The sequence below is a fragment of the Xiphias gladius genome, chromosome 5 (genome assembly GCF_016859285.1).
Source record: "Xiphias gladius isolate SHS-SW01 ecotype Sanya breed wild chromosome 5, ASM1685928v1, whole genome shotgun sequence".
Taxonomy (NCBI): Eukaryota; Metazoa; Chordata; class Actinopteri; order Istiophoriformes; family Xiphiidae; genus Xiphias; species Xiphias gladius.
In genome coordinates, this window is record NC_053404.1 from 21812687 (window position 1) to 21834731 (window position 22045).

The 22045-nt window shown below is 43.5% G+C and overlaps 1 protein-coding gene across 1 annotated transcript in view; it reads right to left on the reverse strand.

Annotated features, from left to right (window-relative positions):
* LOC120789913 (sodium channel protein type 4 subunit alpha-like) overlaps positions 1-22045 on the reverse strand; it is a 179609-nt gene that overhangs the window by 106575 nt on the left and 50989 nt on the right. The window contains exons 7-9 of the mRNA XM_040127122.1: positions 14573-14664; positions 11544-11786; positions 3684-3747 (exon numbers count right to left, since the gene is read on the reverse strand). Coding sequence (XP_039983056.1) covers positions 3684-3747; positions 11544-11786; positions 14573-14664 — 399 coding nt within the window. The remainder of the gene's footprint in view (positions 1-3683; positions 3748-11543; positions 11787-14572; positions 14665-22045) is intronic.

The following is a 22045-nucleotide window of genomic DNA, read 5'->3' on the forward strand; positions in this document are numbered from 1 at the left end:
GACCCAGGTCATGGGTCAAAGAAACGTTGACAGTTGTCGGGAAATGAGGAAACAAACTGCAGCCTCTGGTGTCAAAGTCACCCGCATTTCGCATGACCGACCCTCCACCTCAGTCTCCTGCCCGAGAGGTTTCGAGGTTATATATCAAAAAAAAAAAAACCACGCGACTTGCAGCCATTTGAGCTCTTTGCCAGGTAAACACCAGCACATTTTAGTCTCTGAATAAACAGCCTCAGAGGAGCTAAAGCCAAAAAAGAGAATCCAGACTGGGGGGGGTCAATTTGATTATTTTCTTGACAACTAAAAAGGTGACTGAATGTTTCTGAAGAAATTCGAGACGATTTCAGAGCGATCGAAGGAGCTGGCTCCACCCTGCAGACAGTGCAGAGCGCTGAGTTTAAATTGACCTCGTCTGCTCTGCTGCCACCGTCTCGCCTCAGAGCCTCCGACTCCACTGCTGTTCTTCTTCTTCTGCACCAGAGTCACTCTGTTATCTAACCCTCTTTCTTTTGTCTCTCTTTTTTCTTCTTCTTTCCACACCTCCATCTTTCCCCAAGTTCCCATGTTAATTTACACTCATCTTTTGTCTCTTTTGGTTTCTTCTGCTTTCCTTGATTCTATACCTTCTTCTCCCTTAACTCTCTTATCCCTTCTTTCTTGTTGCCGTCTTTATTCCTTTTTTCCTCATCTCTTCCCTCTGATTTACCTTGCCTCTTTTCCACTCCCTATCCATTCTCTCTTTCCTTTATTATATTTTCCTGCTCCTTATCGTTTCTTTTACTCTTTGTGCTTATTTGAATTTGTTAGTTTTTGTTTCTCTGTCCCTTCTCTTCTTCTCTTGCTCAGTTTCCTAACTCGTTTCCTTTACTTTGTGTCGTTCTCTTGCTGTCCCATTATTACCCTTCATCTTCTCTCCTTCTATCTAACCAGTGCTCTCCTCCTTTTATCTCTCTTTTCTCCCCCTTTTTCTTTTTTCCTATTTGTTCCCATCCCATTATTTTTCTCTTATCTGCTGCACTCTCCTATGCCCTCGTTCCATCTTCCTATCCTTCTGTTTCTCCTTTTCCTATCCCTCCTTCTCTCCTTCCTGTCTCCTCTAATACCCCTCTGTCCTTATACTTTCTCGTTTATCTTTTTCCTTCTGTCTTTATCTTCTCCTTTCCTCCTCTACCCATCCTCCTTTCTGCTTCAACTCTCCTGAACCTCCTTCTCCTTCCTCTTTCTCATTGGAGTCGCACCCTGTTACATGTCAGTTAGCTCCCTGTTAGCCTGCTAGCTACGTATGAATCTTTAACTAGGTTTCACATGGCATGGTACGCTAGCTTCAGGCTAACTTGTTTTCCCAAAGGCCCTGCTACTTTGAGTTGGATGATGGTCTCTTTTTTGCACACGCAGTATATTGTCATGGCTGTGTCGCTCAGTGTCTGCCAGCCTCCTGCTCTCAGTGTGGACGGTCAGCACCGATACTAGTCCTTCCTGACATGTCACACAACACTGCAGTACATTGTACCAGCAGCAAGACTCAAACAGATGATCAGACGCCATGCGGCCTCATTTCGCCGCCGGAAGCTCGGCCAAAAGTATAAGCTGCAATGATTAAATGAGACTGAAGAGATGAACGTAACACAGGCACTTTTAGATTTACAGAACAACCAAAGTTGTTGTGTGTGTGTTTTTTTGTTTTTTTTTTAATTTAGCAGGTAAATAAATGAGCCCATAACAAAAAGCCACACAAAATAATTAGAGTTCAGTGGGGGAGATTTCTGATGGCTCGTAAATCTTAACATGGTGGAGTAAAAGGCGCTTTTTTTCATAAAGTTAGCTAAATGGTTTAACAAAATGAATAAATAAAACTGGGGTGGCCACATCAAGCCGGTCCTTCAGCAGACGCACCCTGCGTGAGGGGAAGCTGCACATCACACCAGCACAAGAAACAGACCAGAGCGACCGGGCAGGAACCGATCACAGACAAGTGGAAAAAATATCAAAGTCATGTGAAATAGAAAAACCGAGTCAAGTGAAAAACTCAATCCTAAACTAAGGGGCAACACACACTGGCATCGACCCGTCAGGATATGTCGCCGTCACATTTCCCCGCCTAAACTCTTCAATAAATAAATAAATAAATCACATTCATCCTTCGTATCATCACATCTTGGATCCTGTACCTGTACCGCTGCTTCTGTGATGATGCTGTGTGACGCAGCGGTCCTCCATCAGTTCGCTGCCTGATTCTTTGACTGGCCACATATGACCAACTGAACTAGCTAAGCTTCAACGACCGGGAGTTTATGTCAGTAGAGAAATAACACGCGTCTTTTTCCTTCATTTAGTCCTGACCGTGACATTACTGATGAATGCTGTAGCTTAAAGTCAATTTGTGTGGGATTGTCCATCTTTCTGCTTACTAAGCTTCTTCCTCTTTGACCACTTTGTCACTAAGTATCATCTCAGCCAGAAAAACGTTATCCCCAGCTACTTAAGCTTAACCTAAACAATAAGTGTATTTCAGCATCTAGCACAGCTCCAACTCCGAGAAAAATATTTTCTCTAAACCAACTAAACCTGCTGATTATTTTCCTTCTCTCTCTCTCTGATGAGACCCAAACAAAGCCCGATCTGTTTCCATCTGTATTCTGTTTACATCTTCTAACAGGTCTCCGGCGCAGTGAAAAACACTGAACTTCCCTCGGCCGTTATCTAACAGACTCAGATGAACGGAGGCCCGCATGCTGTGGTGGTTACTAAAGGTTATAAGTGACAAGCCGCCATGCCGGATGAGTGACAGAAAACTAAAGAGACAGTGATGTCCGCGCCTCTACCTCCCTGACAGATCAAAAGCTTTTCACACTTGTGTTTCTTGGCCCTGAGCTAATCTGAACCTCAGACTACACAAAGCTCAGGGATGTTTATCTTGGAATTGTTTCACCGTGCACACTTGTAGAGATAAAACAAAGGCGTACAGTAAACTCTGAGCAAGTTTAGGGTCTTATCCCAGGGCTGACAGAGGATGGTCATGTGAAAAGCCCTGAAGAAAGGTCGAGTTTCCGGTGGTGGAGACTGGTGGTCCTTAAACTGACCCTGATAAGACCCAAAAGGAATTCATTTTTGTTAAAAATTTTATCTTTCTATGTGATGATCTCGATGCTATTTCAAAGCTTTGGCCGCACACCCTGAATTATATTCCCGATCTAGACATAAATCCGTATTATATTATTAAAAGAGCACTCAACAGATTTATCACTGCGCTCCTGTAACATTGTCGGACTCAGGATGGGCAGTTTAAAACAAAAAGGATCAACATTGATGCAGCAAAACCAGATTTTTTTTTTTTTCCTCCTTCAATTCTACACATTGTTCTTCCTCGTCAAAACCTCCTGCCTACATTACCCACACTGCAACTTGACCGCCGACAGTTCGGTCAGAGACTTGAGTGAAGCCTGGAACCTTTTTATACAAAATGAATTGTTTAGTCTGTGAAATGTCAAACAGACAGACAAATGTCCAGAGTGTCATCGGCCACTGCAGGCCTCCTAACAACGCAGCTAACAAAAACCTTTAGACCCGCTAACAAGCTCCACCCTCAACCAGGAGGTGGGTCCAGCATCCACGAACCACATTTTCCCCCAGCATCCGAATTAAGCCTCAAAACCAAAGAAGAAGAAGAGAAACCGTCCACTCACCCTGCGTCGCTGCTGTTCCCACAGATTAAGGCATCCTTGGCTCCCTCCACCTTGTAGAAGTTGTCTAGAGAAAAAAAAAACAAAAAACAAAACAAACAAAAAGATAAAATTCCAGTTTCCCATCAGGACCTTCTTCCCGCTCGGTCCCCTACGCACCCGCGCCCCGCCCACGCAGGTGTTTTCACTTCCTCTGCCTGATTAGTCCCCAGGACTGTGTGGGCGTGTCCAAACGGTGCCTGACTGAAATGGCTGTCTCTCTCGCTCCGTCCTGTAGGTTTTTCTAGCACCTGGCAGGACAACTGACATTTTTATTGATCTGATTCTTTTGATTCTGAGTTCTAATCGGGAGTAAGTGAATAAATGAAAGTAAAAACGATTTTATTTTATTTTTGTCATTCATATATCAATCAAAAAAAAAAATAATAATAATAACAGCGGCTTCTTTTTTTTAATTTCATTTTTAGGCTCAAGCCAAATATATGAAATGAAAAAACAGGCCACGGAACGACGTTAATTTTGATATTTAATTTGCCCGATTTGCTGGACCGGGAAGTCACTGACTTCTTCGTGTGTCTCACTCGATAAACTTGCTGCGAATGCACTTGGGCGATGGCGTCACCTGATATAATGTAATGAAAGAGAACCTGAACATCAATATAAGTGTTTGTTTTTTCTTCCACCAACAAGGTAATTTGGAGAATTTCCCGTTAAAAAAAAAATCTTCACTTGTGTGAACAGAAACTTTTACATGAAAGAGGAAGTGTAATGTTGCCATAGATACAGCGAGTAGGACCAAAGAGGGGAAGAGCAACTTGAGCCTCGTCTTATAGTTGCTTAGCCTACATTTTGGAAAATGAAGTTCGCCGAATTAACTATTAACAGTTGGTTTTTTTATATCTACCATCGGATGTACCGACATCTATTAGTGAATTAGTTTGATCCTGAAGAAATCTTAAAAACCGGAGGATTCTCAGGCAAGTTCTGATGCGTTCCCATTCCTGTCAGCACAGGATGGTTGATGCAAAATGAGCCTCGGTTTTTATTTTCCGAAAAATACTTCGCTGGAAAGAAAAAACAAACACTTATATTAGAGTGATTCAGCGGCCTGTTGTGACTTATCGAACGCGAGCGATACCAGAAAAACTCAACTTTATTATGAAGTTGGCAAAGCAAATGTATTCAGTGTGGATCGAACACATCGTGGCCAACACCCTGTCACCTTAATGAGTTCAGTATTGGTACCAATACTGAGCCTCTGTATTGGATCAGTGCATCCGTAGGTACAAAGGTGCATAAAATGCACTGCTACTGCTACTACTACCGCTGCTGTTACTACTACTACTGCTACTGCTACTACTACTGCTGTTACTACTACTGCTACTGCTGCTGCTGCTACTACTGCTACTGTTACTGCTACTACTACTACTACTACTGCTGTTACTACTACTACTACTACTGCTGCTGCTACTACTACTGATACTCCTACTGCTACTGCTACTAATGCTACTACTGATACTACTACTACTGCTACTACTACTGTTTCAACTAATAATAAAAGTAATGATATTAATAATAAAAATCCATGTAAGGACTTTGTTTCAGGTAGGTTCGTGTAACCCTTCCAGTGCTTTTTTCTTACACCGGTGTGTAAGTTTTGTGCTCAGCTCCCAGGCTGTGTGTCTGTGTTACCGCAGGATCAATAAACTCATCAAACTCAGCTCGCGAGTTCTGGCCTGGTTAGGCACCGTCTGTACAAGAGGCCATAAAACCAAATCCATTACAGGACCCACAGTTTGCTGAACATTTATTCAACACTTTAACCTAACCACAAGCCACTTCCAAGTACATTTATACACTTCATTACTGCAGGTACTCCTCCATCCCAAATGTACTTGAGGATACGGTATTTATCCCCGAAGATGGCCATAAATGTATTTAGCCAGGCCTGCCCAGGCCTTCAAACTGTGGGACTGGCTCCAGAACAGCACTGACGTGGAGTGAAATCAGTGTTAAGAGAGAGCTAGAAATTCCAGCTACTTAAATGTGAAATTAAAGTGGCACTTTAGTTCTCCCTCCTTTTTAAAATATGATTTCACTGTCTGTTATAAAACAAAAAAAAATTCCCATGACTTTTCTAAACTACAATAAAACTCAAGACAAAGGTAAAACTATAGATGTGGTGAAAAACAAACAAAACTAGCCACAAGCAACAGTAACAGTAACACCCCCCCACCACCCCCCCAAGACCCACAATTGCAGTCAATATGTCATCTTTTTAGTGTGGTACTGAACCAAAAAACAGTGTGAAAAACATCAGCACCAGAGTTTGTGTTTTTTTACTGTGAAAAGCTCTTCTGCTGTGGGTCAACTTACATAATAGAGACGGGGAACCTGACAGACGGGGGATCTCTGTATCAGACAGTGTGGCACAAGCAACTTTTCAGAGAAACAGTGACCTTAAATGCTGGCTTGACATTTTCATCTATTTGCCTTACGGGAACAACTATTCAGGATACTCATCTTTTATTCAACACATAATTCGGACCACATGCATTTAACTGCAGCCATTATGACTGATTACATAGCATTCCAATAGAAAATATTAAAATGGGAGTCATGTTCTTATCGCACTTCACTAAATGTACGGGAAGAAACAAAAGAAGCTGCTGCAACGAGGGAAACAAATTTTAAACAATTCTCAGTAAAACCTCAGCTTGTCAGACAGAAACAAAGCGTTTCAACATTTCAAAGTCCACAAAGAAAATTAAAAGCCCTCTTCTTCTTCTTTCCTTTATTGCGGCTGTGCACGCGCAACGTTTTCCCCTTTTTGACAAACAAAACCAGGTTCTGTGGAGCTTCTGACCGCCGCTGCACCCAAGGCACTAAAGCTTTTTAGGGAGCGCAGTCATTCATTTGTTATCGAGGGCATCTGGGAGACGGCATCCCTGCTCGCCAGCAAAAACTTCTGAAGTCTGGAGTGCTTTTGTTCACGAGCTCAAAGTAACCAGGAAGCCTTTACTCAGCACTGAGATTAGTCGCCGAGGCATTTTCTCCCCAGACGGAGCAGGTAGAAACCGTCTACTTAAAGTCATTACCTGAAGTTCATCATTCGGGCTTCCAAAATTCCCCACAAATAAATGCATATTAGCACAAAGACAGACATTTGATGAAGGCCCCCCCCCCCCAGCAACCCCCGTCTAAGAAGACTTTACAGAGCTGCAGAAGCTTGGAAAATTGCCTCTCCGGGATATCGAGAGAGTGGGCTTAATTTCATTTCTTTTCAATCTCAAAAGCTGCAAATTACTCTGACGAGCCCAAATACACCTCCATCCTCCCCTCGTGCATTTTCCTCTGCAAGAGATAAATTTACTTGAGGGAAATCTGCAGGTATGACAGAGACAAGTGAAATAAACTGAGACACTGTCAAACTGCTCACCCGTGAAGAAAAGATATTAACCAGTGATTAATTTATAGCTGAATTGCCTTTATATTCATCCATCAAAAGCTATACTCATTTTTCGGGAGTTAGTGGATAAATGCAGCAGCAAAACTGAAGTTTGATTCGATAAAAGGTCAAACTGGCTTCGAAATGTGCCATTTGTATCGTAAAAAACACGACAATAAATCTGTACACATTGACCAACAAATGAAAAGACTGAGCAGGGATGCATCTGTCTTTTGGGATTGGAAAGGTTTCAATCTTTTAACATTTACGTAAGTTGTCGTATCTCCCCGCCTCCTCCAAAAGAAACCCTCAAGCTCAAGTATCCTGTTTTCTCGCAGCCCAGTGGCACACGTCGCCACACGCAGGTCTGACATGGTTTTGGAATAGGCGATAAAGAAAACACCTGGTACGGTGAGAAAACCAGACGTCGTTAGGTTTGTCCAATAATTATTAGTCCTGTCCAGTGTTAGTCTGTGCAGCTGTTTATCACTTTGGCCTAGAGAAAGATAACCTGTCAGCTGCTGGACAAATTTGATGTCAACATTAATGATTCCCTCAAAGATGAAACCTAATGAATTTGGTAACCCTCTGACCTTTCCTCAGCGCCACCATCGGGATGCAATCTCTACTGTGCCGTGCGGAAAACTCACCAAAATCTAAAAGGCGCAGAATTTCTCACCTACACCTTCAGCTTCACTGACAGAGAGATGGAAGAGGAGCTAAACTGTCCCTCAGATGTCTGTCGTGTGGGCTGTTACGTTACATTAGATTCACTTGGAAGACACTTTTGTCTGAGGTAACTTACATTTTCATTCGTTTGGAGCAATTTGGGGTTCAGCGTCTCGCTCGAGGATACCACCATATGTCACCCGGTGCGACAGTGCGGCTCACCGATGTGTTTTGGTTTTTTTTTATAGTTTTTGAGCAACAGCGGAGCTCTGTGGCCCAGAGGAACAAGTCACTTGTTGACAATGGGGGGGGGATCACCAGACTCTTTCTTCACAGATGTTAATGTCAGGTGTGGGTTGGGGCCCTTGCATGAAAACAAATTTGATCTGATTCAATGGGGAGAATAAATCGGTTTCTGCTTCCTGCATAAAACTGTTGTTGGCCGGTAATATTAGCTCCATCTGCTGCTCGCCAAAAGGGAAATGGATTTTACATGACGTCTGTTGATATTAATTTATTGTGCCCTCTAACACGAAGCGCCGGGGACGACTGCTGCTGTCTCTGAGCAGACAGAACAAACAAGGCATGATGGGAAATGTTTAGCATGGAGTATATCCGCCATTGATCTCCCACTGAAGGGCTGTTTTCAGATCAGTCGAACGGGATGAGCTTGAACGCTGCAGCTCGGCTCTCAGGTTTCACGGCAGCTTTTACAGATCGATACGGGAGCCTGCGGGGGACATTTGTTTGATGTGATGGATGGCAAAGCGAACTGGAAATGAATAAATAGAAGGTACATTAGCAATGGGCAGCCTATCCAGACAAACTCCATTACTGTAAGCTCAAAGTTGGTTTTATTTTGGGCAGTTTGACCCTTTACCGGCCGTAGAGGCCCAGTAGAAACCCTGGTGTGAAGGCTCTACTGCTCTTCGCCGTAGCGTCTGGTCAGAGCAGGTCTCTGTGCTACAGCGAAATGTCATTACTTTAAATAATTACACATCTGTTTTTGGATAATGAGGGAGTCTGTTTATCCCGGGGTGTGTTTTTAAGGAGGCATCTCTTCCCTCGTTGCTGGAGTGTGAATCTACTTCCACTGCTTCCAACCCGAGGGAAGTCACTGGAGAAACTTAAAGGTTTTGCTTATAAAATTGAGCTGGGGTTGCGTTTGCGCTTCTGTAGCTTTTAGTTCATTTGCAGGGATGAAAAGGAAAATACTAAATAAAAGAGTGAACAAATGGGTGTTTTTTTTGTCTCGTATGGACGTGTTTATGTTTTTTAGCGGCTTTTAACGGACACCATTCCCCATAAGTCCTGGACGTTGGCAGGCTAAACGTCACGGCTCGACAGAGGAGGCGAGGCCACGAGCGAGTCGAGCGGGTCGCGGTTGGTTCAGACGTGTCCGTGGTAACAGACAGGGCAGAGAGGACAGAGCGCTGTAGTTTGTAGTTTTTCAGACGGCAGAGACTACAGATAGAAAGATGACTAAATGACTTTAGTGGAAAGCGTCGGTGAGGTTTTATGGATACGAACGAGTTACCAAGTTACCGAGACATCAGTACCCACGCTGCCGCGGTTGTAGTCTTATTTCACGGGGGCTGTAGTCTTTTCCTGGGGCCACAAAGTAATCGGTGTTTTACTTCCAGCAGCCGACAAGAGACTTAAAATTAGCGTTTCAGTGAAAAGACCACAGAGCAGCTTGATTCATGAAGAACCGGAGCAGAACGTCAGACTACAGAACGTCTGTATTTGAGGACAGCCTCAAAGAGAAACAGGATCTAGTGATAATTTGCAGGTGTGTCTTAGTGCGTCTGTGTATTGACAGTATGTCCTGTGTTTTTGTTTTATATGAAGACTTAAACTGTATTTATAAAAGCAGGAGCCGCACTCCAGCTGTACTTTTCGCACCAATAACCCCGTTCATACCGACACACCACGGGACAACAGTAACCTTTTACGAACATACGTTTGTGTGCTTTGTCTTACACGTGAAGTCAGTTTCACACAGGTTTCTTGCAGTGTGTATTCGTATTCGGTTGATCCCCTCGAGGCTCAGCACAGTGACCAGGAGCTGCACTTCTATGCTATTTATTTACAAAAAACTATAAATCCATCCATTTGTAAAGAAATTAAATTCAGATAAAAGACAATACACCAAAAAACTAAAATGAGGAGAAAGGTCAAGAAGAAAAAAAGAACAGAAAAGGGAAAAAGTAAAGGTGTAAAAAAAGGGCAAGACTGGGGAAAGAGGAGAAAGAAGAAGAGAAGGTGTCAAAATCCAAGAAAAAAAAAAAAAAATAAGAAATACAGAAAATGAAACAAGACAGATTTCAGGTTGAAAAAATGTTTCTACGCTGAATGATTTGGAGTGAAACATTTCCCACTGCGTGTGGATTAAGACCAAAGTGCAGTGAAAATGTGAATCCGTGCGGTGACACGTGGGCAGTTCAGTGTTTTGGTGACATGGAGAGAAAAAGACGAGGTGCAGCCCAGGTTTCATCTGACAGCAGCGTTAAGTGCTTCCTTAACCCTGACCTCGACCTGTGTGTGGGGGGAGGGGGCTGCATGTACTATATGTGCTTATATATACTGTGTATGTGTGTGTGTGTATAAGTATGTCCACATAACGTATATTATGTTCCCTGGTCAACATGCCTGACATGTCAAATAGTGTATATAGCAAGTGACCTCGCATGACCTCTGTGTGTGTGTGTGTGTGTGTGTGTGTGTGTTTGTCACGTCTTGTATGTACTATGTTCCTGGTAAACTGCCCAGCTGAGCTGCCTGTACACACATAACACCCCTGACAATGTGTGTGTTCTGTGTGTGTGTGTGTGTCTTTATTGACGTCAGTTGTAACCACAGTGCCAACATGACATTGTCCAGTCCGTTTAGGAAACACCAGTCATCACTGCAGCATGACACACACACACACACACACACACACACACACACACACACACACACACACACACACACACACAAACACACACACACACACACACACACACACACACACACACACACACACACAGACCTCTCTACAGAACATACTAGAAGCAGGTCTTGCTCTGCCTTCACCGTCTCGTCTTCTACTTAGTTCACCAAACTACTGCTTTCGTCCTGTTGTTTTACTGAAAACTTCAGTTACAAGGGTCACGACCAGGACTTTATAAAATACTTGGGTCATGAGTCACATTGTTTTCCAGTGCAGGTCCGCTCTTTGCAAATGTATGACAAGCTACCAAATGATGTGAAATTTTCAGATTATTCCAGTTGTTTCACAATTATTTATATCAAGGTTCAAACACCTTTCTGTCAATTGTATCTCCCTGCACGATGATCTAAAAGCCTTTTCTACACTGGCAGCGTATAACTCTGCTGGAAATGTTATCATTTTTTGGCAAATTTCGGCTGTTAAGGCAGAAACAAAATATCAGAACCGGTTTTTAAAATCCATCACATGTCATTTGTGGGTATGGTTTTAGATTGTAAATTCATTCCCCGGTATAACAGGAGATTTCATCAGTGCAAGCTATGGCTCTGCCACTTCTGGGTTTTCACTGGGAAAGGAAGCTGCATCACACCAGAATACCTCCTCTGTAGGGAAACACCCTCTAAAACCGATATTTAAAGTGTCATTTTTAACTTCACGGGGCAGCTGTGAGTTGGAGAACGCCAACAAACCACCAACTTTACTGTCTCCTGCTGTGCCTGTGCCAAGTATCAGTTTAGAGTCTGATCCTCACCCTCGTCGTTGATGAAGTCCTTCATTGACGCCCAGGTCTTGTTGTTGCAGTAGAAGGAGGTGTTGGCCGGCAGGCTGCCGTTGACGCAGTGCGCCGTGCTGCGGACGCATTTCTGCCGCAGGTTTCCCATGAAGAGCTGCAGGCCGATGAGGGCAAAGACGCTCAGGCAGAAGACGGTGAGGATCATCACGTCAGCGAGCTTCTTCACAGACTGGATCAGAGCGCCAACGATGGTCTTCAGGCCTGAGGGACCGCCGAAGACGCAAGGATGCAGACAGGATTAATATATGGATAAATATCATTGCCGCCCTTGACCCTCATTCAGACCAATTACATAAAGAGTTAACTCAAAGTCAATTTTTGCCAATGATAAATGGCTCTAACTAATAATTAATTGCTCTCTATTGATTCAAATTCAATTATAACACTGAATGCAATCATCAGTGAAAAAGCCAAACGGCTAGTTTAAATAATGGGTCACATATGTTGGACTTAAACCACTTCAAGCATCCGCTAAGCTAATAAATGGATCAGGTGCCATAAAGATGGCAGCCACCTGATCTGACATCATTACCCGAGCTTCCCGCCTCTTCCCAGTGTAGCGAGTCCAAACCCAAATGGGCTCCAAGTGGTAAAGTTGGTGATCATTTCTGGATATGAACCTCAAAACAATAGTATTTTTTTAAGTCTTTTGTTTCGTTTTTGATCTAATTAGACAGGTTACGTAGTCAAAACGACAGGGCAGCCATCTTTATGCACGAGAGAGAATAAATCACAAAACAATGAACTGATAGAGGAAAAAAAAGTCAAGTCAAGCCAATTTAAATATTATGTTGCTGTTAGTGAAAACCTTCACAGATTTGTACAACTGAAAAACTTTCATTTTCATTTTTTCTCTTTTCCCGTTAAATTTCTTGGAAATTGAAGGTTTTCATCCAACAGCAGCTTTAAGTTTTTCAAAGAAGGTTGACACTGTGGAAAAAGTCACTGCTATCAAAAGCAAACGAAACAGGCAACAACCCTCACACCCCCAGCAATATTCATATAACAACAAAACGCACATACACGCATGCACGCGCACGCACGCACACACACACACACACACACACACACACACACACACACATATGGTAAAAACAGAGGGAACAAAACACACTCAGAACACAGAGGGTGCAGACAAGTTGACTGTCCTCGTCCAAATCTTACCAAATCAAAGAAACAGCCAGTTTCTTTTTATGCTGTTTTTTTTTTTTTTTTTTTTTTTTGCTTTGGTTGATTCATTAGAAACAGACACTTGTCCTAATTTTAATTTGCATCCAAAACTGCTTGTTCTTGTTAACACCAAGGTGTCTGTAAACTAATGAATGACTGGTGAGATTGCATTTAGCCATGGCTGCAGTTACAGTGCGACATGCTTTTGACATGTTGCTACTACTGTGTTATAGTTATAACACGTATTAGACATTGTTATAACACGGCCACCACAATGGTATGACTATGTTTGTTTGTTTGTTTTTTAAATCACATGTTTAAGACATGTTAGAAACGCTGTTAGCGCTGCATGCTAACATGCAGAGTGGAGACATACAGAGGCCAGCCAGCATCAGATTTGAGGAAATACATCCATATTTTGAACGTTGAGATTTGTCCCAAAGTGGAAGAACAATGTTGTCATTTAAAGGCACAATCTGTGATACAAGTGCAAACATTTAACTTGATTGATTTAACTTTGATAGACATGTCTTTTAATAAACCACTAAATCAACTAGATCTACATTTTAGCATGGGTTTCAATTTTGGACCGGCTTCCTGTTCAGACCTGGCGTTGACACGGGTCTTGGGCGATCCGATCCCAAGTGGAGAGTCAGATATACGTCTGCTCACACCTTTCCATTTGCGAAGACCAAACGCGTTGTTGTTTTAAAACAGGCGGGAGGTAGCAATATACTTCCTGTGCCTAGTCCGCCGGAAATTAAAAGAAGAAGAAATCAAAACGATACAGACTGGGTCGTCTTCTTGGCGTGTTCCAGATAAACCAAATCGCCCGATATGTTTGACGCACTCGTAATAAATCTCCGTGGGCTTTTCGAAATTTTCAGACGTCGTGGACAAAACCGACTTGCATTCATTTCTTTTGCGAAAGAGTACGTACATCAACTTACGCAGAGGACATCAGTCGAGTAGGCGTTCCTTCAGTGTGGCCCAGGACACATTTGCCCTCACAGTCCTAAAAACAATGTGGCCATATGCGGCCCAGACCACCTCCGAACGTGGCCTGAGTGATCGGATCTCAAATGCGTCTTAGGTGAATGCACCCAAGACGCATTCACCCAAGGTAAACTAAGACTCGGCTGTTATCTGCGTGTCGCGTTGCCAGATTCTGCGGTTTTTCCCCCTTCATTTGGGCTACTTTTTGTAAACCTTAGTTATAGCTGATCAGCTTAGTTGCTCTATATCAGGCCAGTATTTGAATCACATAATAGATTGCGCCAAAGTCAGTAGGTCACAGGTGTAATTTCGATGTGTCAGCTATGGTGAAACCTAAGCCTATTTGGATTTAATAAGTTCTAGTTATATATGATATCATGTTTTCTGTTAAAGCTTTATGTCATTAATGTTTGGAAACAAAGCAAACCCAATTACACGTGTGAATTTAGCTTCAATTTTTATGGTCAAATCATCGAAGAGTGAGCCTTTGATTAAGCATTTGGGGTCATTTTCAATTTTTTCCATCTCTTGTGTCATTTGCTCGAGTCACTCAACAGTTGCTTTTATGGAAAGATGCTGTTTGCTAAACCTCTGATGTCCACTCACAACCAGTTATCAGGAAGACTTCAGTGCTTCTCTTTCTGCATACTACCTGCGTGCACTGTCTAGAAATGGATGTTAAGAAATAGATAGTATAGCGTAGTATGGTGTTCAGTAGGTAGTATGCAGGGTGAGATTCCAAACACAGCCACTGATTTAGTGCTTCCAGCAAGCCGGGAGGGGTGCGTTTGATATTCACTCCCCTGCGTTGGCGTCCTCACCTGGGATGACAGAGATGGTTTTGAGCGCTCGCAGCACCCTGAACGTCCTTAAGGCTGACACATTACCCAGGTCCACAAACTCAGTCACATATCTGCAACAAGCCGGGAGACAGAAGCACAAAAACAGACACACACAGAAGGGTATGACCACACTGAACAACAACGAGCCGACACGGAGGGATAGAGAGATGGAGATGTAGAGGAAGACAGAGAGAGAATACAGCAGAGACAGGCCAGGTGGGACAGCAACAGTGGACATTCAAGCCAGAGACTTCGACCATTGAGAAGGGGAAATCAGATATTCGAAGCTAATCACATGGTTATAAACTGGAGACAAACTTGGCTGAGACATGGATCCTCAGATTTTGAAGCCTGAGTTTCAAACACTGGGCGTTTGCACGGTACATTTCAGGCTGGGGCTTCAACTACTAATAACTATAATTAGTGAATAATTTGTTGATTATTGTGTCCAGTTCAAGTGTGAGGTTATTCGTCATTTTAAACATAAAAAATACCCATTCAACATGGAATGGCGCAAAGTCGGACAACCGTGACCTTTCAGCTGCCAATCCTCTGCCTTTTGTGCAATATGTTATAACTACAAAGACACTTTGACTGTGTCAGAAGATGTGAACCAGGTCCCCTTAACGTCTGCTCAACAAAATAACAAATCGGTAGGTGGCTAAAAAGATGTGGCTGCCAGTCGGTTACTCACCTTCACAGCCGTGGCTGAAGAGCACTCAAATCCCAAAAAAAGACATTGAAGAGTTCATGAGCAGGATATCAGCTAATTAACCAGTTAAACTCCTGTCAGTGTAAATCAAACATCTCCAGTTAACAGTCAAGTGTTTGGCTTTGACACATCTGACTTCACCGTTTCTTTATTCAGACCAGGTGACTAAACCTGCGAACCCTGATTGGGCAGAGAGTGGGAGGTGGACAGGGGCTGGCGCTGCAAGAGACACGGCAGACACGGGACGAACAGAAGAGGACGTTCACGACGACGTTACGATGACAAGGGTTTGTTTTGTTTTCTGTTCCTTGTCGCCCCCTGGTGGTGGTGAGGCCTTACCTGGGATGACTGAGATAGTTTTCAGGGCTCTCAGCACTCTAAAGGTTCTCAGCGCCTGCAGGTTCCCTACTTTGATAAACTCTGTTAACAGCCTGTAGGGGGCAGTGTGGCGGTTGTCAACATACAACAAAAGAAGACAAACACAACAGAGTCTGAAAATACTGCGGTGACTTTAAAGTACGCTCCCGATTCGTTACAGCGTAGACAGTGCACCAGATCCCCCCAAAAAATTTAAATCTACAACCGAACTGTACCGAGATCTGAAACATCGGCAGAGATCTGTGAGGAAATTCGGGGATTTGGAGGCGCTGTTGGCAGCTGCAACGGAATCGGGGAGCGTAACTTTGTAGATCTGGAAAGAAAAAGAAAGATAAAAGATTCAGAGAGGATCAAATGTAACTTGTCACTTTTTTTTTCAGCATAGTTTCCTGTGAACATCGTGAACTTTAATCTTACGTTGAAATGTTGATAATGTGACGATGAATGATGACTATCTGAACATAATAGTTATAATCTCCATCAACAAACGGTGTCTAACAAGGTAAAATGTGACGACAGATTCCAAGTCAGAATACAGTCCAGGCTGCGAGCATGTCCCCCTCAGGTCAAATCAGACCAGGCCATGAGAGCCGGGGAGGCGTCAGACGACGGCGGCCATTTTGGGCCCCGATCTAGATCGTGTAATCTGATCCCGGACCCGCTGGCGGCCCTCCATTACGGCTCATATTTCACCGCCGTTGACTGGCAGGCTGATTGAATTACGGTGGAGGCGTGGGGGCGCGGCAGCCAGAGCAGGCCGTTTAGATGCAGGTAGAGATGACCAGATGATAGAGGCCAAAGGACCAGTTCTGCTCTGGTGATAATGTTCCTACAGTATCTTAGATATCAGGCAATATCTGGATTTTTCCCATTTATGCTGCATGTTTTCAACCAATGGGTATAAATGGGCCAATTAGCTCTATATCTGTTGGCTTGTTCTCCCCCTTTTTGTCTTTTGGTTACTTGGTTTGAACTAAATGCGAGGATTCTGAATTTTATCCTCGAGAGGGCCAAGTGTGGAGTTATAATTGCACAGCTTCCCCCACGCGTCTTTACACCGACAGGTTTAGCATCAGTTGTTTGGGGCAGATAAATATGAGGCTGTGAGTCAAAGGTTTATGAAGTTATTTAACCAGGACTGAACTAAAGATGTTGTGTTTTTTCTGTTTATGAAATTTATTTGTGTTTGTGCTTCTCGTACTTGATTGCCATTTAAAACGGGGCGACTTTTTTTTTTTTAATTTTTTTTACTTTTTTTAAAATTTGGACCCTGAAATCCTCTAAGTAAATATATTCAGGTGAGGGGTGTAGATTACTGTTTACCAGAGGAAACACCACTTCCACTCCTTCCATTACAACGACGGAAGCTCTGACAGCACAGTTTCTCCTTCCGTTATCTGCACAAAATCAACTGTTGGACTGTTTTTGCAGTCTCTGTTCATCTGCCACAGTTAATGTACCTACTGTAAGGTTGTTACCAGCTACTAATGTATGCATCGACTGCGTGTGTTTATTGTTATTTTCTTCCGGACTCTCCCTTATTTTCTTGTCTCCATACCTTCGTGAATTGGACCCATGATGTTGAAACATTGAGGTGAAACATTTTCACCTTTGCGTCTTCAGAATTTGCATCCGCTCTTGTCTTTGCATCGACTTTGTACGCAATCACGGCACCTCTGAAATTTGCTTTGCGTCTGTTCTGTGCTGTAAAGCACCAGATTTCTCTCAAAATCTGATTCAGTGGATTACAGAGGACAATGAAAGAGTAAAAGTGATGACAGTCGATGTTCTGCTCAATTAGGGTCTTTTTTCTTTACGGTAATAATTCTGATTTTTTTTAAATTAACAGTGATGATTGGCTGAAGATTTTTTATTTTCTTAGAATATATAAAATGTTGCACCTTTATTGCTGCGAAAATGTCCGTAGAGTCTGGCGCTCTGGTGCTGATGGTCTGGTGATGGCAGCCATTAACATGTCATTACTCCAGCCATATCAGTAGCACAGGGGCGGACCCAGTGTGTGTGGGTGTGTGTGTGTGTGTGTGTGTGTGTGTGTGTGTGGGGGGGGGGGGGGGGGGCAATGGACTCTGTTACCATGGGAATGTTGTCTCGGTGGGAGGGGAGGAGAGCATCAATCAGACATTTAGTGTGTGTGTGTATGTGTGTGTGTGTGTGTGTGTGTGTGTGTGTGTGTGTGTCTATTGACCGACCATCACTCTGGTTTTAATAAAGCCCGGGCACAGAGGGGCGATGTGATGTGTCAGGGGCGGAGTGTGTGTGTGTGTGTGTGTGTGTGTGTGTGTGTGTGTGTGTGTCTCTGTAGATGTAAGGGATGCATGTGTCCATACATGGCCAAACCATGACTAGATTTGTGTGTGTGTGTGTGTGTGTGACCACACATTCACTCAACGCGTTCGTCATCCTTGGTGTCTGCGAGGTGACTTATGCGTTCCTGTCCTGCTAAAGATCCATCTGACCGCAGGACGGCCTTTGGTTCAAGGACACACACCTACTGACATTGCCTGTGTGTGTGTGTGTGTGTGTGTGTGTGTGTGTGTGTGTGTGTGTGTGTGTGTTGCTCTGAGGCCAAACGAGAGATCAACTCTTCGTCACTGAACGATAGAAGCAGAGATGGAGGGATGCAAGAGCGAGCAGGAGGAATATTTCAAGCGTTTTAAAGGAAAACTCTATGCTGTCATGTACTTTCTCAGTGCGCCCATTCTTCCAGAAACTACAACGAACACCCACTCGGTTTCCCAGAATGCCTTTTCGCAGTCACTAGAAGAGGGCTTTGAATGTGAATCAGTCTCGGCGGCAATAAAGATATCCTAAGAGTTATGGGGCCCGGAAATGGAGTCACGTTCACTGTGCGTGAGGAGTCGCGTCCTCTAAAATTTTCTGGTAACTCTAAGACTTGACACTTGGATTTGAGGAGAACTGTAAGAGCCGCCACCTTTTTAAAAGAAAAAATAGTACATCATGGAAGGGAAATGTTGGGGTTATTTTTAGAGATTCATGAGTGAGAACAAGAAGCTTAGGAGGTGTAAGGATGTTTTGTTTTTTTTGATAAATTAACTATTTGAGCCCTTAATACACTTATTTGGTTCTCTCAGTCTGGTAATTAATACTCTCAAATAAGTGGGCAAACTGTGCTGGTGGACCACAAAATCAAACCTCCAATTACTTCGTTTAGTCCCTGAAATTATCACCATTCATTCATTTGTGTATATTGTCTCCACAGTCTCAGAACGAGCCGCTCAAATTTGATTGATGTACCTCATCAACAACGCACGCGCTCCTCGCGGCGCAGCCATCTGTGGACATGAAGTTTTTACTGCCAAAGGTGGCACCGAAACCTTTCACCTCAGCCGAACATGTCTAAGGGGAGTTAGAAACAACGTGATGCTGAGTCTCAAATCCAAGATCAACATTTAGACTGATCAAGTCTAAGAACACTAGGGCAAACGTGTCCCACTCAACACACTCGGTTAAGGGTAGGGAAAGACTGCGGTCTCGGTTGAGTATTGATAAGTCGACTCCTGGTTTCCCGCACGAGACAGGACACGATGAAAAACCGCCGTCTCTCCCTAACGCTCAAACTAAAACCCAACACCGCGGGAACAACACGAAGGGACATCTGAGTTTTGTCCGTCCGAACGTCCTCGCCATCCGACTGCAGGAAATGTTGAGCGTAAACGTAGTCTACCGGCCGCTGAAATTGACAGAAATATCCGGACGCGTCTCTACCTGGCCACATAAAAGGAGAAACGGCCTCCGACCGACTGAGTGTGGCGAGAATGTAAAGTACATCACCGGCAGATGTGTGTTTTATGGGGAATTTGTCCTTTAAGTGGAGCCATTTCTCCCTCTGAGGGATCTGGCGGCAGGTCGTCGGGGTCGTATTATGTAACTCACCATCCGAGGGCGCCTTCATCAAGACGTTTCAATTTACCGGGCGGCCTCGGCGGAGGTGACACCGCTTCATTACACCGCGCGGTAACCTCAGAGCCGAGCCTCGGGGTCAACTATTGATCTGATCAGTTCGTTCCGATCGTTTATCTTCCCGGCGGCGTCCCTCGCTGCACGCCTCCGGCTCCTCAGCTCTCTGATTGATCGCCGCCCGATCGCTAACCAAACCTAAGCGCAGCGATTTTCCATCAGTCAGTCAATTACCGAAGAGGACAGGTCGCGCTCTCTTTCCTTCTGGAATATAATGACAGGCTCTCGCTCGCTGGGCGGGCGCCGCTGACGGCGTTCAGAGGGAAAAGAGACTTTTTTTCAGGCTTGAATTGACGGTTCGATGCTCATTTATTCCCTGAGTGGGTTTCGGGAGCCAAGGGCTTTTCAAAACCTGTAATTTGGAAAATGCATGGGTGTCACTAAGAAAATCACTTTTTTCTCTTTTCTGCAGAAACATCGAGCAAGGCAACTTACTCATCACGTGTATCACCCAGCTGGCAAATGATTCACTTTTCCCACTCTAGACCAGCTGTCTGTTTTTCGTTTACTATTTGTTTGTTTTCGGTGATTTTGGTTTGAGTTTCCTGCTTTTACTGTTTGAAGAAACTGCAAAGTTTATTCAGCTGTTGTTTTCCTCCAGGAAAGATGAAGATATACCTCATATTTACCTCCACCGGGGAGGTTATGTGATCACCTGTTGCTTTTTGTTTTTTGGTTTGTTTGTCGGCAGGATTACCTAAAAGCTCCCGAACCTGGTGGAGCGACGGGGCTGCGGGCCAGGGGAGAACCCCCTTTACATTTTGGGGCAGATCCGGGTCATTTACTATGAATTTGAATTTTTTTCCTCTTAAGTCTGCCGTGTGTTGTTTTGTCACTGGCCTTGGCGGAGGTCTGTTCTCTGCCGAGCGCATTTTCTAGCTTATTCCAGGCTGTTTCAAAAGGAGAAGGCAGAACTGTATAACCATTCAACTGAAGTAAAAAAAAAAGAAAAAACAAAACACCAAATTGCTTTAGACAGCAGCAATATGCTGCATCAAAATGGCTCACCGTTCTGGTGCATTTATGAGTTTTTAACTTGTTAACTACAAGCCATTTTCACTCCACATTCCTGACGACCATCAAGTTTTACATTTATTTTCCTTCCTTCTGGACAGCCAGGGATCATTTATCAAGTCGCAGAGGCCAGAAAAACGCACTGCAGAGAGATAATCCGTCTCATTTTTAAAACGTCGTCGTGCGCGGTGAAGCAGGCAGCAGCAGAAACTCTTAAAATTCTCCGTAGCGCTGCTTTGAGTGCTCCCTGCTGAAAAGGACTTTATTGCTGAGCTAAACTGTAAGAAGCACAAACAATACACAAACATTTCAAAGGGGACAAAAGTCATTTGGCTTTTACTGGCATTAGACAATTTAGCCGTCAAAGTTTGAGTAATTAAAGATCCGAGTGTCCACAAAATGAACATTTAATATTTCTGTTGTGCTCATGACTCTGCCCTCAAGAACAACAGATTAATTTTGCGAGTCTGAGGATAATAACTCTGTTCTCTGGCCGTATTAAACATTTCATCAGAGCCGGTGTCGCATCATTAAAGTGGAGGTGACCTCGGTTTGGAGAGAAACCCCAGGACTGTTTAGAAAAGCATTTAAAACGAAAAGAAATCTAGGAAGACGCACCATTTTTCACCACTGACCAGCCCCTGGGGAGATGTGGTTTTAATGGAGGGCCAGACAACCACCTGTCCCACACCCCCCGACCTCCGCAGCAGGACGGACTGCGGTGGGACGGGATTTAATCCAAGGAGAGCAGAGGTCAGTGACTAGAGCAAGGTGCTAACACCGCACTGGGGTACACCAACATGTGCTTACACGCACACACACACACAAAAAAAAACCCTGTAATACGTGTCTTAAGAACAGTTTGTTCACAATCAGTACGTTACTGTGCAGACGAGCGGTGGCGGAACAAGTATTTCAATCCTCTACTTAAATAAAAATACCATTACAACCATGTAAAATACTCCATTACACGTTAAAAGCTCAGCATGCAAAATGTTACGCAAGTAAAAGTAGAGAAATGTTACCAGCCGCATGTGATTAAAGTATCAAAAGTAAGTTATCGCTTTCGGAATGTTTTTATTATTATATAATATATGAAATTAAAGCTTTGATTATCATTACAGACAAAGTAATATGTATCCAGCATTTTCATATTCTGGATGGTCAGAAGTGAGCTAATTTTAACCTGTTTCATACCCTCGGGTTGTTCAATCTATGGTGATGCGTCCTATTTTTTGAAATCATCATGCGTTTTATGTGGAAAGTTTTATTTGAAAAGTAAAATCCAAGTAGTGGAGTAAAAGGCATGAGATTTTGCTCTGAAAGTGAAGTTTAAAAAAAAAACGGCT